The following is a 14,092-nucleotide window of genomic DNA, read 5'->3' on the forward strand; positions in this document are numbered from 1 at the left end:
AAGCAGGTGAGTGGTGGGACCCACAATTCAGGCTCCTGGCTGGGCTCCGCACGGACAGCCTCTGCAGGTGGACCTGTTTCTCTTTTTCTTTGGATGATGCTGGAGATCAAACCCAGGATCGGTCTGTCTGTCAGTGTGTCTCTCTCTCTCTGTCTCTCTCATGTGGGGCAAGTGCTGTACCACTACTATGCCCACAGTCCCCTCTTAGATCTTAAAACAAGATGTGGGTGATTTGGCAACTTTAGGACTTGGTCCCATTCCACACAATATGGAGGCAGATCTTTGGGGGCTCCAGGGCCACAGCTGGCCAGAGCTAGTCGCGGGCAGGACAGCTGCCCCAGTGCCTGCATTGTTCACACTGAGTTAGAGCTCTTACCCAGGAACACACAGCAGCACACTTGAGAAACACAACAAGCAAAACTGTAATTCTGCATCCCTTTATTTATAAACGAGTCAGGAATGCTGTGTTCCATTTGGGAGCAGGGGAAGGGGGAGGAGGTACCAGAAGAGGGGCTGATTCCAGTAGTTTGCATTATTCAGCACCAGAGCAAATCAAATGCTTGGGCATAAGGTCGTGCTACAACACAGATGGGTCATATTCTTGTCTTCTATGTACAGCAGAGTCTTAAGTATGTATGTTTTTCTTATGGCTTTGTCCCTGGACATATTGCAGACACACACACACACACACACACACACACACACACACACACCCTGAAACAAAAACCAGAGAGGAGTCACAAGAGGAAGAGAATAGAAGTTGCATATGCCTCATGAGCTATTTCTTTTTTTAGACTCAGATGGGCTGGACCAGTGCTGACTGGATGCCCGCAACACTGGCGCATCTCTGCTAGATAGGGGCTCATCTGATTCAGCCGAGCCAGTGACGTCATGTCACATCTCTCCCTGGGGTATGGCTGGGTGCTAAAATAAGTTCTGAAGACGGAGAGAAAATAAATCTGTGCTCTTCTTGTTCCTTCCTTAAAGGACGGAGTCAGCATCTAGTAGCCTAAGAGACCGAAATCCCACACCAGTGTCTCTTCCACCCAGAGCAAGTCAGGGGCCAGGCGACGTCTGTGTCCTGCTCCTTGCACGGCTGCCTCGCCTTTGCCTTTGCCTTTGCAAGGACCTGGCGCCCAGGAGCTTGTGGCCATTCAGTGTGACTGTAAGTAACAGTCTGGCCTCAGGTGCTTAGCTTGGAGGAGGAGGTCAGCACTTAATCTCAGGGTCCCTGTCAGGAAGGTGTGGAGTGCTGAAAGGAGAAGCGGGGACCCCAGCCGCTGCATGGCTCTCCACTAACCTTGGAAGTTGGTACTGTAACAGAAACCCTTCTCCTTCACCTGGTAGGGGCTAAGTGAACCCTTGAAAGGGAGTAGAAAAAGCGGCACACTCCCGATCCCCACCCATTCTGTCCCGTGTTCTCCCATCTTCACTACCTGCCCCTCCATAATCCTAAAGCGCTGCCCACAAGCCCTCCTCCCTCTGAGGTCTCCTTCCATTCCCAGAGCAAAAAGCATCTCTTTCCTTGCTTTCCATCACTTCTGCTCACCTCCCCAAGATTGCAGTGCATGTTCCCTATTTCCTGGTTCAGCCTTAACTCACTCTTGGCCATGACGGTTGACTGGATGGCCCAAAGCCCAGGCCCAGCTCCTCCTGGGTGCAGGGAAGGTAGGTGACAGGGGCTGGGAGAGACAGAGAAATACCCACGAGTATCAAAGCCTGGGTTATGGAATCTTCCCCACTCCTCCTCAAGAAGGTGGGGAGGTTTTGCTGAAGGTTAGAGGGATGAGATGTAGAACCCACTCACGGGTTATTTTGGCCCTTCCCTGGAGTATCCCAGGCCTTGGTCATTTCCCACAATTGGCAGTTGTGGTGGCACTATCTGATGAGTCACATACATGGCACTTGTCAATGTGGTGTGTGAAGCCTGCAAATTTAGAGCCAGCCTGATGTATCAGTCCCAGAGTTTGCTTTAGAGCAGGACTCCGGTCAAAGGGGATCTGTTTGCCCTGGGCCATGGAATCAGAGCACAAAATGGCTTTCCCAAGCAAGTTTCACCTACAGAATGAGGCCCTGAAATGGCTTAACAGAGCAGATTTTCTTTATCTTCCTTCCCTCTGTCCAGGAGCCTTTTATCTGTTTTCTCTTCCCCTGTTCTCACCACCTTCCCTTACCTGGCTTGTCATCATGTTCTTTCACTGCTACGTGTGTCAATCAACTGACGCGGCAGACACACGAGCCCCGTTTGTCCTGGGAGCTCAGTGGGAGTCAGTATGGAAGAATGGAGCCCTCTCCTCTCTCTCTCTCTGGAGAATGATGTGAAAAGGGAGGATCGTGACTGATAAAGGAATATTCCCTCTCAGAGACCATCTTTCTGCTTGCCCTCAGTCCTGTACAAATGCTTTTCAGAATTCTGGAGAAAGTGCCAGGAACAAGGAGGTCCCAAGCCACCTTAGCCTCATAGCTTTGCTTTCTAATAAACACCACTTGTCTCCAGGTAGGCAGGGAGGTAGTTCGACCCCAACACAAAGGGGAGAGACATGCCATCTTCTTTCACTGGTTTCTCCCAGAAAGCTGATTCCCAAGGTCTCTGAAAAGGGCTTCTTCTGTCACAGGGAGTGCTGGGATCTGCCCACAAGTTGTTGGTTGGGGCCTCTGCCCAATCATGTCCCAGCTCTGTCTGACTTTACCAGCATAACCAGGCAATAGCTACACCTGCCCAAGAGTTGGGTACTGAACCTTGACTTTACCTGCCCGTTTCCAACATGCGATTAGGCAGCAGTAACTTCACACAAAGACTTCATGTGGCAAACCTAGGTGCCAGACATAGCTGCAACACCACCTAGACTGTTCAGTTAACTAAGCCCACAGCCCTCAAAAAAACTCTTCAGATCCTTCCTTCACCCAAAAAATGTTATGGTAGACCGTGAGAACAACAGTAATTTCCTGGTTGGGGCAAAATATTTCTATGGGAATCTGGCATGAGCTTCTGCCAAAGTGTCCAAGTCACAAGGGAACCAAATGGTTCTTTAGATCAAGGATTTCAGCAGGGTATTAGGGTAGAGAGCAGGAGAGGAGGATATTGGAAAATGCTACCACCATATAACTCATCGCGTATGATACACACCCTGGGATAGCATTATTTGGAGCATACATAGAACAGATACGTGCAGGTAGCACCCCCTATCAGTATACTATGTGTTTGGTACATCGAACTGTTACTTGAGGCCTATGAAACCGTTAACTGGTCAGAAATGGGAAAGCCATTCCATAATAGCATCCTTTAAGAGAAGCTTCAGGAGACATTTCTTATCTGCCAAATTTGGAGTCAATGCAAAAGCAGCTCCTCTTTCTTTTTCAATACAGGATGTTTTTCCTTGTTGCAGTTCCCACAGGTTAAGGTAATTTCTGGAAAACAGTGAAGTCAAACCAATGATGAGAAAGTACAGCCAGGAACATATTAGGCCTTAGATGGAGTTCTCCTCAACAAAACTGTCCTTTGAATGAGAAGTTAAGGTTCACACCAGGCCACCTTTTACATCTGGCCCCAGCGGGGCTTCGTTTCTGAGCTGTGGTCCTGCAACTGGAATGAGTTCATGTGTTGCAACATCAAGTCTTAGTGGCTGAACTGAGAAGGCTGGAATTTGTCTCTTAACTCGACTATTTCAATAGCACTTTGCTGCCTCTATTGGAAATGAATTTATTCTGGCAGAGCTTTTGGGTGGTAGGAGGCAACGTGCAGGGCCTTATAGAGGCAGAAGTAGCAGGTTGAGGGAACAGCCGCGTCCACAAGTGGTTTACTTGATGGGGATGGGTGTATAGACCAAAGCAGAGGTCACCCCTCTCCATGAAAGACCCTCTGAGGTGCTCTGCACTTTTCCTTAGCAAGGTTAAAGTAGAGTGGTTCTAGATGATGCTAAGAAGATTGTACAGGTTGTCCAGCTGGAAACCTCCATGCTGAACCCATGCTGGGCTGTGTGGAGAATGAGGGAGAACGGGTCCCAAGACCTTCCCTTAGCAGACCTCAGGGTCTCCCTGCGGAGCAGCAGCTCCTGTGACTCTTTCCCCTCAGACACCACCCAGCATCCCCCAGAACCCCTCTCCTCATCCTGCGTGGTGTGGCTCCTGCCTGACAGCCACCTTTACTTCTCATCCTCATCCCCCTCACTCATGCTGCTGATGGAGGCTGAGGCAGCTTTGGGCGAGGATGGGGGCGAGGTTTTGCTTGGGAGCCATGAGAAGGTGGGTGATGGGGAGCGGGAAGGGGACCGGCTTCTGGTTGGGCTGCTCACAGGACTCTGCTTCGGGGATAAGGCCTGTAGCATCCGGCTACTCCTCTCCTGGAACATCTGTTTCTAGAGAGAAATTTGAGAGAAAACTTGGGTTAACATAACAATATCAGGTGGCAGCAAAACAAAAGGAAAGGCAGGGAGGAAAGGCACCACCCTGAAACACCTACACCCACAAACACAGACTTGTACTACATTCCATGTTTTTGAAGGCTAGCATGGTTTGGATACTAAATGTTGCCCACAAAGTTAATGTGTTTAAAAGCTTGGTCCCCAGCTGATGGTGCTATTGGAAGGTGATGGAAACATTAGGAAGTGGGCCTAGAGGAAGGAAACCTTAAAGGGGGTATTGGGTCCTTGCCCCTGTCCCTTTCTCTTTTTACTTCCTGGACACCATGATGTGAGTAGCTTTGCTCCATCATCATGTGCTCCCCACCATGATGCTTGGCCTCACCACAGGCCCAAAGCAACAGGGCCAAGTGACATGGGCTGAAACTGTGAGCCAAAATACCTTTATTTCTTTTAAGTAGTTAATATCAGGTATTTTATCACAGTGATGGAAAGGTGACCAACACAAAGGCTGTGAGTGCCAAGGAACTGAGTGTGAAATTCTGGAACGGTGAGATGCCAACCCATAAGATTACAATCACTGTTGGTTCTTCGGATTCTTTCCTTCCCTTCTTTTCTTCCATTCACATAGTTTTACTGATTATTATTTCCCAGGCAAATGGTAATGTGCTAGATTCTGGAGGGATAAGATAAAACAAAAAATCTCTGTCTTCATGGATATGAGGAGAAATCACATAATAAACAAGATATGTGATATGTTAGATGGAATTGTGGTCTATAAGTAAGATAAGATAGCAAGCTGGGGTTGGGTCAGGGGGCTGTAATTATAAATGGGATGCTCATGGAAGGCCTCACTGAAAAATGTGATTTGAACAAAGGCCTGAAAGAGAGAAGAGAGGAGCCTTGTAATGATTAAGCTTAATTGTGAATGTGACTGCATTAAGAGACCCTTGGAGAGGTGATTGGATCATGAGGATGCTATACTCATCAGTGAGTTAGTGCTCTGACATTCGTAGCCGAATGCGCTGTCAGGAAGGGACGCCCCACTGGAGGTGGTCACTGCGTATGGCCTTTGGGAGCATATCTCTCACTGGTGCTCTCCCCTGAGCTGCTTCCCAGCCACTAGCAATTGAGCAGCTGTGCTCCACCCCGCCCTTCCACCATGGTGTTCCTGCCTTCTGATCAGCCAATCACAGATTGAAACTTCTGAAACCAAAGGAATCTCTCCTCTTTTTAAGTGTGGGTGTCAGGTGGTTTGTCCTAGCAAGAGGAAAGCTAACTAATACAGACCTCATGAGTAGAAATTACTGAGAAGCACATTCCAGGCAGAAGACCCCAGGAGGGGAGCACATGAAATGCCAGGAAGAGCAAGCAGGATGTGACGCTGGCGTGGGGTCTGTTGGGTGAGGAATAGGATGAGGAAGGGAGTTAGGAGATCACCAGGGAGGCAGTAAGGGCTGTGCCACTGAGGGTCATGGCAGCCATTATGGAAAGTGAGTCTTTCACACTGAGGAGAATCACGCAGGCACGTTCAAGGGGAGGAGGAAGGCCGTCATGGCAGCACTGGAGAGGATTAGTGAGCAGGAAAGAGTGGGAGGAGTTGGGGGAGATTAGGCCAGAGAAATCACAGGGGATTGTTTCACATAGGGCTTTCTCTGAGAAGAGAAACCTCTGGAGAGTCCTGAGCACAGGCGTAACAAAATTTATTTTTTGTTTTCTGAGGACCACTCTGGCTGGTCTGCTTGAAACAGGCTGCAGCGAAGCGAGGCCAGCAGCAGGAAGACCATCGAAGAGCCCATCACGATAGCAATCCAAGAGTAGGATGGCCCCTTGTGCAGGGTGACGGCGATGACGATGGTGGGAAAGCCTGGATCCCAGTATATTTTGCCCTGTATTTGTACTAAGCTATAGTAAACTCACCCTTTTTCATGCACGGTTCTGTGAGTTTTGGCAAATGCACAGTGTATGATCACCATCACATTCAAGACGGCAGGAGAGTTTCGTCAGCCCCCAAATTCCCTCAAGACTCTTTTTAGCCGCTGCCACCACCCAGCTTCTAGCAATAGATGTGTTTTCTGTCCCTACAGTCTTGCCTTTTCCATAGCATCATTAAAATGGAATCCTACAATATGTGGTCTGGCTATATTTTAAGGGTAGAGCCAATAGGACTCACCAACAGACGGGCTGTGGCACGGAGGAGGGAAAGGAACCAAGCGCTCTGGTTTCCGGCCTGTGAAAATGCAAAGCGGCAGTGCCGTTTGCTGGGGTGGAAAAGGCTGTGCGGTGGGAGGAGGTCTTTGTTTTACGCTTCGGGGCTTCAGGTGACCATTGCCTGGTGCTTTCAGAACTGAGCTCTTCCCTGATGCTGTTCCCTTCAGTCTTCTGAGAAATCCAGTCCCAGCACTGAGCTCCTGCCTGGCAGGCCTCCAGGTGCCACCAGCCCTCCTGGCCTCCTGTCCTTTGCCTGCTGCTCACCTCCCGTCGTGCTCTATTCCCCAGACGTCTGAGTGCTCTGCCTGCGCTGCCTGGTGTCCTTTGATTGCTCATAGCTGAGCCTTGGCCCCTGCGGTCAGTCCAACTTTTTGATCCTGAACTAACCCTGAAAGCCAATTTTCCTACAGGTTCAGTAGCCTTTATCCAGAATCAGAAGTGTTTCAGATTTTGGAATATTTGCATATACATAATGAGATATCTTGGGGGGTGCGACCCAAGTCTAAATACAAAATTCATTTGTTTCATATACACCTTCAGTACATAGCCTAAAGGCAATTTTATGCAGTATTTCTGATGTACTTGTGTTTTGCCTGTGGCACGTGAGGGCAGGTGTAGAATTTTCTACATCTGGCACCATGTTGACACTCAAGAAGTTTTATATTTGGGAGCATTTCCTATTTCAAAGTTTTGGATGAAGAAGGGGCTGGGGATTTGGCTCAGAGGCAAAGCGCCTGCTTGGCAAGCGCAAGGTCGTGAGTTCAGTTCCTCGTACCGGCGAAAAACCAAAAAAAAAAAAAAAGTTTTGGATGAAGAATATTCAACCTTTACTAGCTATTTTAGACTTTGCTTGTCACCTGGGTGGTTCATTTTACAAATTATGGAGGCCCTCTGGAGACCAGGTGCTGCACAAGGAGAAGGGGAAGATAAGGACAAAGGAGGCGGCCAGGTCTGAGCTGGATCTTTCACAGTACACTAGAAGAGGGGCTGGAGATGGAGGCTGGGCCTGTGGGGACTCGTAGAGGGGAACTGGCTTTCCGTAGAGAGGGTGCAAGCAAAGAGTAGTAAGTACGAGTTGCTTGGCATGACTAGAATCCCAAGCACCTACAGGGTGGCAGTAGCCTAGGCCTGAAGCACCATAAGGAAGTGTACTACCTCCCCAAGAGCCCCAGGAAAATGTTAGCTAAGGAAAAGGTATGATCAGATTTGTGCCTTAGAAATATCTTTGAGTGTGAGCACAAAAGCAAAGAAAGAAACCATGAAAGAAAAGATTGATGCTTGACTACACAAAAATAAAATTTTTACACTTGAAAAAAATGCCATGAAATAAAATTAGGGAAGCTAAAAACAATAGGGGAAAAATTTGCAACATTTAACTACAGGGGCTGGGGGTGTAACTCAGTGATAGAGAGCCTGTGTGGTCACGTGCAAGGCCCTGGGTTCCATCCTGAGCAACACAAAAATCAATTTAAAAAATAAATACAAATTATAGGTCCTGGGGGGCTGGGGATTTAGCTCAGCGGCAAAGCGCCTGCCTGGCAAGCACAAGGTCGTGAGTTCGGTTCCCGGTACCGGAGAAAAACCAAAAAAAAAAAAAAAAAAAAAAAAAATTATAGGTCCTGGTATATAAATAGTGCTTATAAATAAAAAACTAAAAACTTTAATGAAAAAAGGAATATGGTGTGTGTAGGCAATTCACAAAAGAAATTTATAAATGAACTATAAAAGTGTTCAGCATCACTAGTAATCAAATAAATGCAAATTACTGAAATGGGATACTTTTTATACATCAGGTTACTAAAAGCTTTTTAAAGTCTGTGATGGCTAATGCAGATGTGGGTGCAGCGAAAGAGCACATTTATGTTTCTCCTGGTAGGAAGCTAACATAGCAGCCACTATTCTGAGGGGTTTCAAGCAGCCTGCTTCAAGCAGAGCAGCCAGAGTGGTTCTCAGAAAAAAAAAAAAAAGCTATGTTTGCCAGAGGAGATAATGAAAGATGTAAGTAAATCTTTATTGTGTATATGGATATTCCTTGAAGTGTTCTGGCAGACAAAACTGCGAAACGCTAAATAGGTTACAAAATAATCACACAACTCCAAAGTGACATACATACTAAGCAGCTGATGAAGATCAGGTTCTTCAGGGATATTTAATAATATAAAAAATACCCGTGAGTGATCGCAAAGTCAGACTGATTTCAGATTACCACGTGCTGTATGAGTTCAATGATGTGGAAAGAATGTATATAATTTACATGGAAGAAAGATCTGGGCAATGGGACTGCGGGTGGTTTTTCGTTTCCTTTTAGTCTTTTTAATAATTCTGTAATGAATACAGCCTTCATATCTGCGAGTCCCACAGCCCTGGATTCAACCAGCTGCAGATCAAAAATTCTGTCTGTGAAGAACATGTGCAGACTTTTCGCTTATCGCTGTTCACTTACACGGTACAACAACTACATACATGCCATTATATTTTATTAGGTTCTATAAGTCATCGCAAGGTGGTTTAAAGTGTAGGGGAGGGTTAGGCAGGTTACGTGAAAATTCCACACCATTCGATATAAGGGATTTGAGCATCTTCAGATTTTGGTATCTGAGCGAAGTCCTGGGACCAGTCCCCTACAAATACTGAGGGATGACTGCGTATTACTTTAATCATCATAAAATAGCATTACGGCAGGAAAAAAGGATGATAACTCACGTAACCGGGGCAAGAAGATCAGGTAGAAGAACAGGCCCGCAATAATGACATAGGTGAGAGATATTAAGACTTCAGGCATATTATCAGTTCCCCTAAGTACCCATCTTCCCTTCCAAGGCCCTAACCCATTACCTGTCAGAGTCTCAAGTTTCCTCTAGCAAATATAATAGCTAAGATCCTTTCCAGATTTAAAATTCTACACATCTACGAATATACCAATTATTTACCTTCCATTAAGGGCACTGATAATTCTACCAAAAGACATTCAACCCCCTCAAAATCAAACAGAAAAAAAAAAAAAAGAGCACAGTACAACAGTATTACCTTAGATTAGGCCCATTTATGAGACAAAATCAAGTGCCAGAAGGACTGGGTGGCCTATTATTAACAGCAACATTAAAAAAAGCCTCAAACCTCTAGCAGGCACTTTAAAATATGTGTTTTTATTACTGTAATCTTTAAGTATATTTTTAGTGGCAGCCATTAGCCCTCCTGCTGTTAATGGGTTGTCAGTATTTCCATTAGAAGCCCACTTTCTAAGAAATCTACATCTTGTCTACTCTAGTTTGAATCAAGCTCATAACTGAGAATATTCTGCCTAAGAGGATGAAAGAACTTGAGTCCTTAATGATAAACAGTGGTGTCGTACTACATAAAATGTGCTATCCGTGCAAAACAACCCTGGGCCTCAATTTGCAGGCTCTGTGCCCTGTTTCTGGCGCATTTTGAAGGGTGGTTCCTCTGCAAAGGAGCTGAATTCAATCCAGTTAGGAGACAGTTTGTAATGAGCTTCCTGGGAAGAAAAGCACTTTAGAAATATAACAAATAATGAAGACCATGTCACGGCATTTTCAAAGAGAAAAGGTATTTAAATTCAGTCTTTTACCATATTAAGAGGTTTCCATTTATAAAGTTTTCCCCCAAGAAAATAATCCCATTTATGGTCCTGTCCATGTGAAAGTAATTTTATTTTCCTCCTACAAAATTTTCCCTTTTAAGAAGTACTTAACAACTATCAAGGCAGTAAATGTCTTTAAAGGTTTCAGGGTTTTAGGTATGTTTGGGCATATCTGCTAAAAAGAAATGAAAAAAATTTTAGTGTGGGCTGGTTTGGATCCCTGGAAAGCAAGACCAAAGTTAAGGAGAGAAAAGAACGGGTGTTGTAGGTCTGGACAAATTTATAAATTGCATCGTTAACAACAACACCAACTAGCCCTTACACAGGTGCCAGGGTCGATCTGACACTTGTCGGGGTGCCAGGCACTGTGATAAGGGCTTTAAAGTGTGAACCAATTTAATCCTCTCAATAGTGCGAGGAGGCAGCCAAGCTAACTCTTCCCATTCACAGATCCTGTCCCTGAGGCCCAGACAAGCAAAGGAACTCACCCGAGGCTGCCCAGCCAGGAAGTGAGTCCCTGCGCATGACCACTTCTCTCGTAATTAGCCACTTTCAGAGTAAGAGGCCTGGGGATTTAGCTCAGTGGCAAAAGCGCCTGCCTGGCAAGCACAAGGTCGAGAGTTCGGTTCCTGGTACCGGAGAAAAACCAAAAAAAAAGGGGCTGGGGATTTAGCTCAGTGGCAAAACGCCTGCCTGGCAAGCGCAAGGTCATGAGTTCAGTTCCCAGTACCAGAGAAAAACCAAAAACAAAAACAGAGTAAGAAAATTTTCATGCTTACTCACATTTTACTTGTACATACATTGAAGGATAATTTTTTAACCAACTGTCCAAAATTCCCAAGTAAGAAATGTAATTCAGATCCACAAACTGCATTTTATATCTTTTTTCTTGAAATCTAAACTCTTAAAAAAGTAGTAGTGTCTAAGAATGGCTACTATAAAAACAAAACAGTAAATGTCGGCAAGAATGTAGAGAAATTAGAACCATATGTGTCCTTGGTGGGAATGTCAAATGGTACAGCCATTATGAAATGCAGTATGGGAGTTCCTCAAAAAATCGAACATATGAGTATCAGCTGATCCAGCAATTTGACCCCTCTGTATATACCCAAGAGAACTGCAGGGCCTAGCTATGAAGAGGGCACCAATGTGCTCAGAAGCATTTTTCACACCTGTCAACAGGGGCAACAGCCAAACTGTCCATCAACAGGAAAATAGAAAAATAAGATATTTTATGTACACACACAAACACACACACAATGCAGTATTATTCAGCTTGAAAAGGCTGCTACAGCTCTGCTTCCTTGACCAGCGTGCAAGGCAGGTGAAACTTCGGACACTCTCTGGGGCCTTGGTGGCTACCCGCTACACCCATAGTGTGTCGCCCCAGGCTGGGCTCAACCCTGGAAATCTTCAGGAAGCCTGGTGAGTCTGGGCTCTGCCTCCCTGACCAGCGTGCAAGGCAGGCGAAACCTTGGGCACCCTCTGGGGCCTAGTAGGCTCCCCGCCACACCCACAGTGTGTCTTCTGTGGCTGGGCCGAATGTCAGACACCTTTAGGAACCCGGTGAGCTACTCTGGTGCCTCCCCCACTAGGGTGTGAGGCACGTGGATCCCTGGACAACTTCTGGGGCCTTGGTGGTAACTGCCAGAACAACTCACATTCCTCTGGTAGCTCAGCCGAAACCTGAACAAAGTCAGTAGCCTCGGGGAGCTCACCCTCACCCCTCCCCTTCCAGTGTGGGAAGCAGGCTCTGCCCTGGGCAATATCTGAAGCCTCAGTGAACTTGACCTGCATCCCCCTCCTACTCCGTGGAAGCTCGGCCAAACCCCAGACAGTCTCAGGAACGCCGGCGAGCCTCCCCCCACCCTTCCCACACACTCTTGGGAGCCACCTGAATGCAAGAAAGGTCAGAAGCATCTAGGACCCCATCTTGTCACCACTCACCAGCACAGAAGCTACACTGAGCACTGGGGATCTTCAGACTCTCGCCCTGCCACTCACACACAATCAGGACAGTGAGACTGCACTACAGGCAGTCTCTGGTTCTTCAAAAATGACAAAATGAAGGAGCAAAATGCAATCCCAGACCTCCACACTACCCAAAACAAGTCCAGGAGGCATCAACATAGAAGAGCCTGGAAGTCATACACTGAAATTTCTGAAATGATAGCAACTGAAGTAAAGAAACAACTCTATCAGGCCATAGAACACATTAGATCAGAAATAATGTCTCAGGTGAGAAAAGAAATGACAACAATAATGAAAGAAATGTTCAGCATATCCAAAGATGACATAGACAAGAAAGTAGAAGAGCATAGACAACTCAATGAAACCTTCAGGGAATAATATAGAAAAGAACTAGAAGGCATGAAACAGATGCAAACATATATCCAGGAACTTAAAAATTCCATTGAAAGCTTGCAAAACCACCTGAATGAAGCTGAGGATAGACTTTCAGACCTTGAAGACAGCATTGCCACTAATGAATGTGAAAGGAGGGATCTCTTAAAAACAACAAGGAACCAGGAAATAACAATTCAACAACTGCAAGACGAAGCAAAAAGAAACAATGTCAGATTAATAGGTATTAATGAAACAGCAGATGTCAACACAAATGACATAAAAAGGCTATTTGCAGAAATAATAGCAGAAAATTTCCCAGGCATGGTAAAAGAATCAGACATCCAGATAAGTGAAGCATATAGAACTCTAGTTAATCATAACCAAATAAATCTACCCCCAGACATATAGTGATCAAGATCCCAGAAACTCAATAAAAGCTCAGAATATTAAAAGCTCTTAGAGAAAAGATACAGATCACCTATAAAGGAAAGCCTATCAGAATCACAGCAGACTTCTCAACACAAACCATCAAGGCAAGAAGAGCTTGGAGTAAGGTATTTCAGGTACTGAAAGAAAACAACTTCCAACCCAGATTGATGTACCCTGCAAAGCTATCTTTCAAATTTAATGGAGAAATAAAATATTTTCATGATAAAGAACAACTGAAGAAATTCATGAGCACCAAACTGATCCTACAAAGAGTACTAAAAGATGTACTAGAAAGAGATAAAACGGACTGCAAGTTCAAGAACAACAACAGAAAGGAACCAACAAACAGAGCAAGCAATTAACAGAGAAAAAAAGGAGGATCCAACAGCAGGAAAATAACATGACAAAGATAAGCCAGTACATATTTGTTATAACCATCAATGTAAATGGTCTCAATGCACCAACCAAAAGAAGCAGACTTGCAGATTGGATTAGGAAACAAAACCCAGCTCTATGCTGTATACAAGAAACACATTTAACTCAAAAGGAAATTCAAAGACTGAAAATTAAAGGATGGAAAACAATACGCCATGTGACAGGAACCCAGAAAAAAGCAGGTGTAGCTGTTCTGTTCGCAGACAACGTGAATTTCAAACCAAGAACAATCAAAAGAGATAAAGAAGGTCACTACATACTTGTGAAGAGGAAGCTTCAAGAGGGAAAGATAACAATCATAAACATCTATGCACCAAATATAGGAGCACCCACCTATATAAGACAAATTCTAACAGACATGAAAAATGAAATAAGTAGCAATACAATCATAACGGGGACTTTAACACACCATGGTCACAAAGAGATAGATCAACTAGACAAAAAAATGGGAAAGAAGTAACACAACATAAACAAATGTGTGAACATATGGACTTAGTAGACCTTTACAGAGTGTTCCACCCAACAGCATTAGAATGCACTTCTTCTCAGCTGTACATGGGACGTTCTCTAAAATAGACCATATACTGGTACATAGAACATGTTTAAGTAAATGCAAAGGAATTGAAATTATCCCATGTATACTATCAGACCATAGTGCCATGAAATTAGAAATTAATGACAAATGAAAACATGAAAACTCCATAAACAGTTG

General features: G+C 45.1%; 1 protein-coding gene across 7 annotated transcripts in view; it reads right to left on the reverse strand.

Moving 5' to 3' along the window:
• Positions 1-421: 421 nt before the first annotated feature.
• Positions 422-14,092, reverse strand: part of Pcyt1b (phosphate cytidylyltransferase 1, choline, beta) — a 93,894-nt gene continuing 80,223 nt past the window's right edge. For 6 of the 7 annotated variants that reach the window (XM_005407850.2, XM_005407849.2, XM_005407853.2 and 3 more), the window contains one exon: positions 422-4,355. In XM_005407850.2, coding sequence (XP_005407907.1) covers positions 4,143-4,355 — 213 coding nt within the window. In that variant the 3' untranslated portion in view covers positions 422-4,142. The remainder of the gene's footprint in view (positions 4,356-14,092) is intronic. The other variant, XM_005407852.2, reaches the window with a different exon arrangement.

Source organism: Chinchilla lanigera, unplaced genomic scaffold (assembly GCF_000276665.1).
Source record: "Chinchilla lanigera isolate Chin_1 unplaced genomic scaffold, ChiLan1.0 scaffold00108, whole genome shotgun sequence".
NCBI classification, from domain to species: Eukaryota; Metazoa; Chordata; class Mammalia; order Rodentia; family Chinchillidae; genus Chinchilla; species Chinchilla lanigera.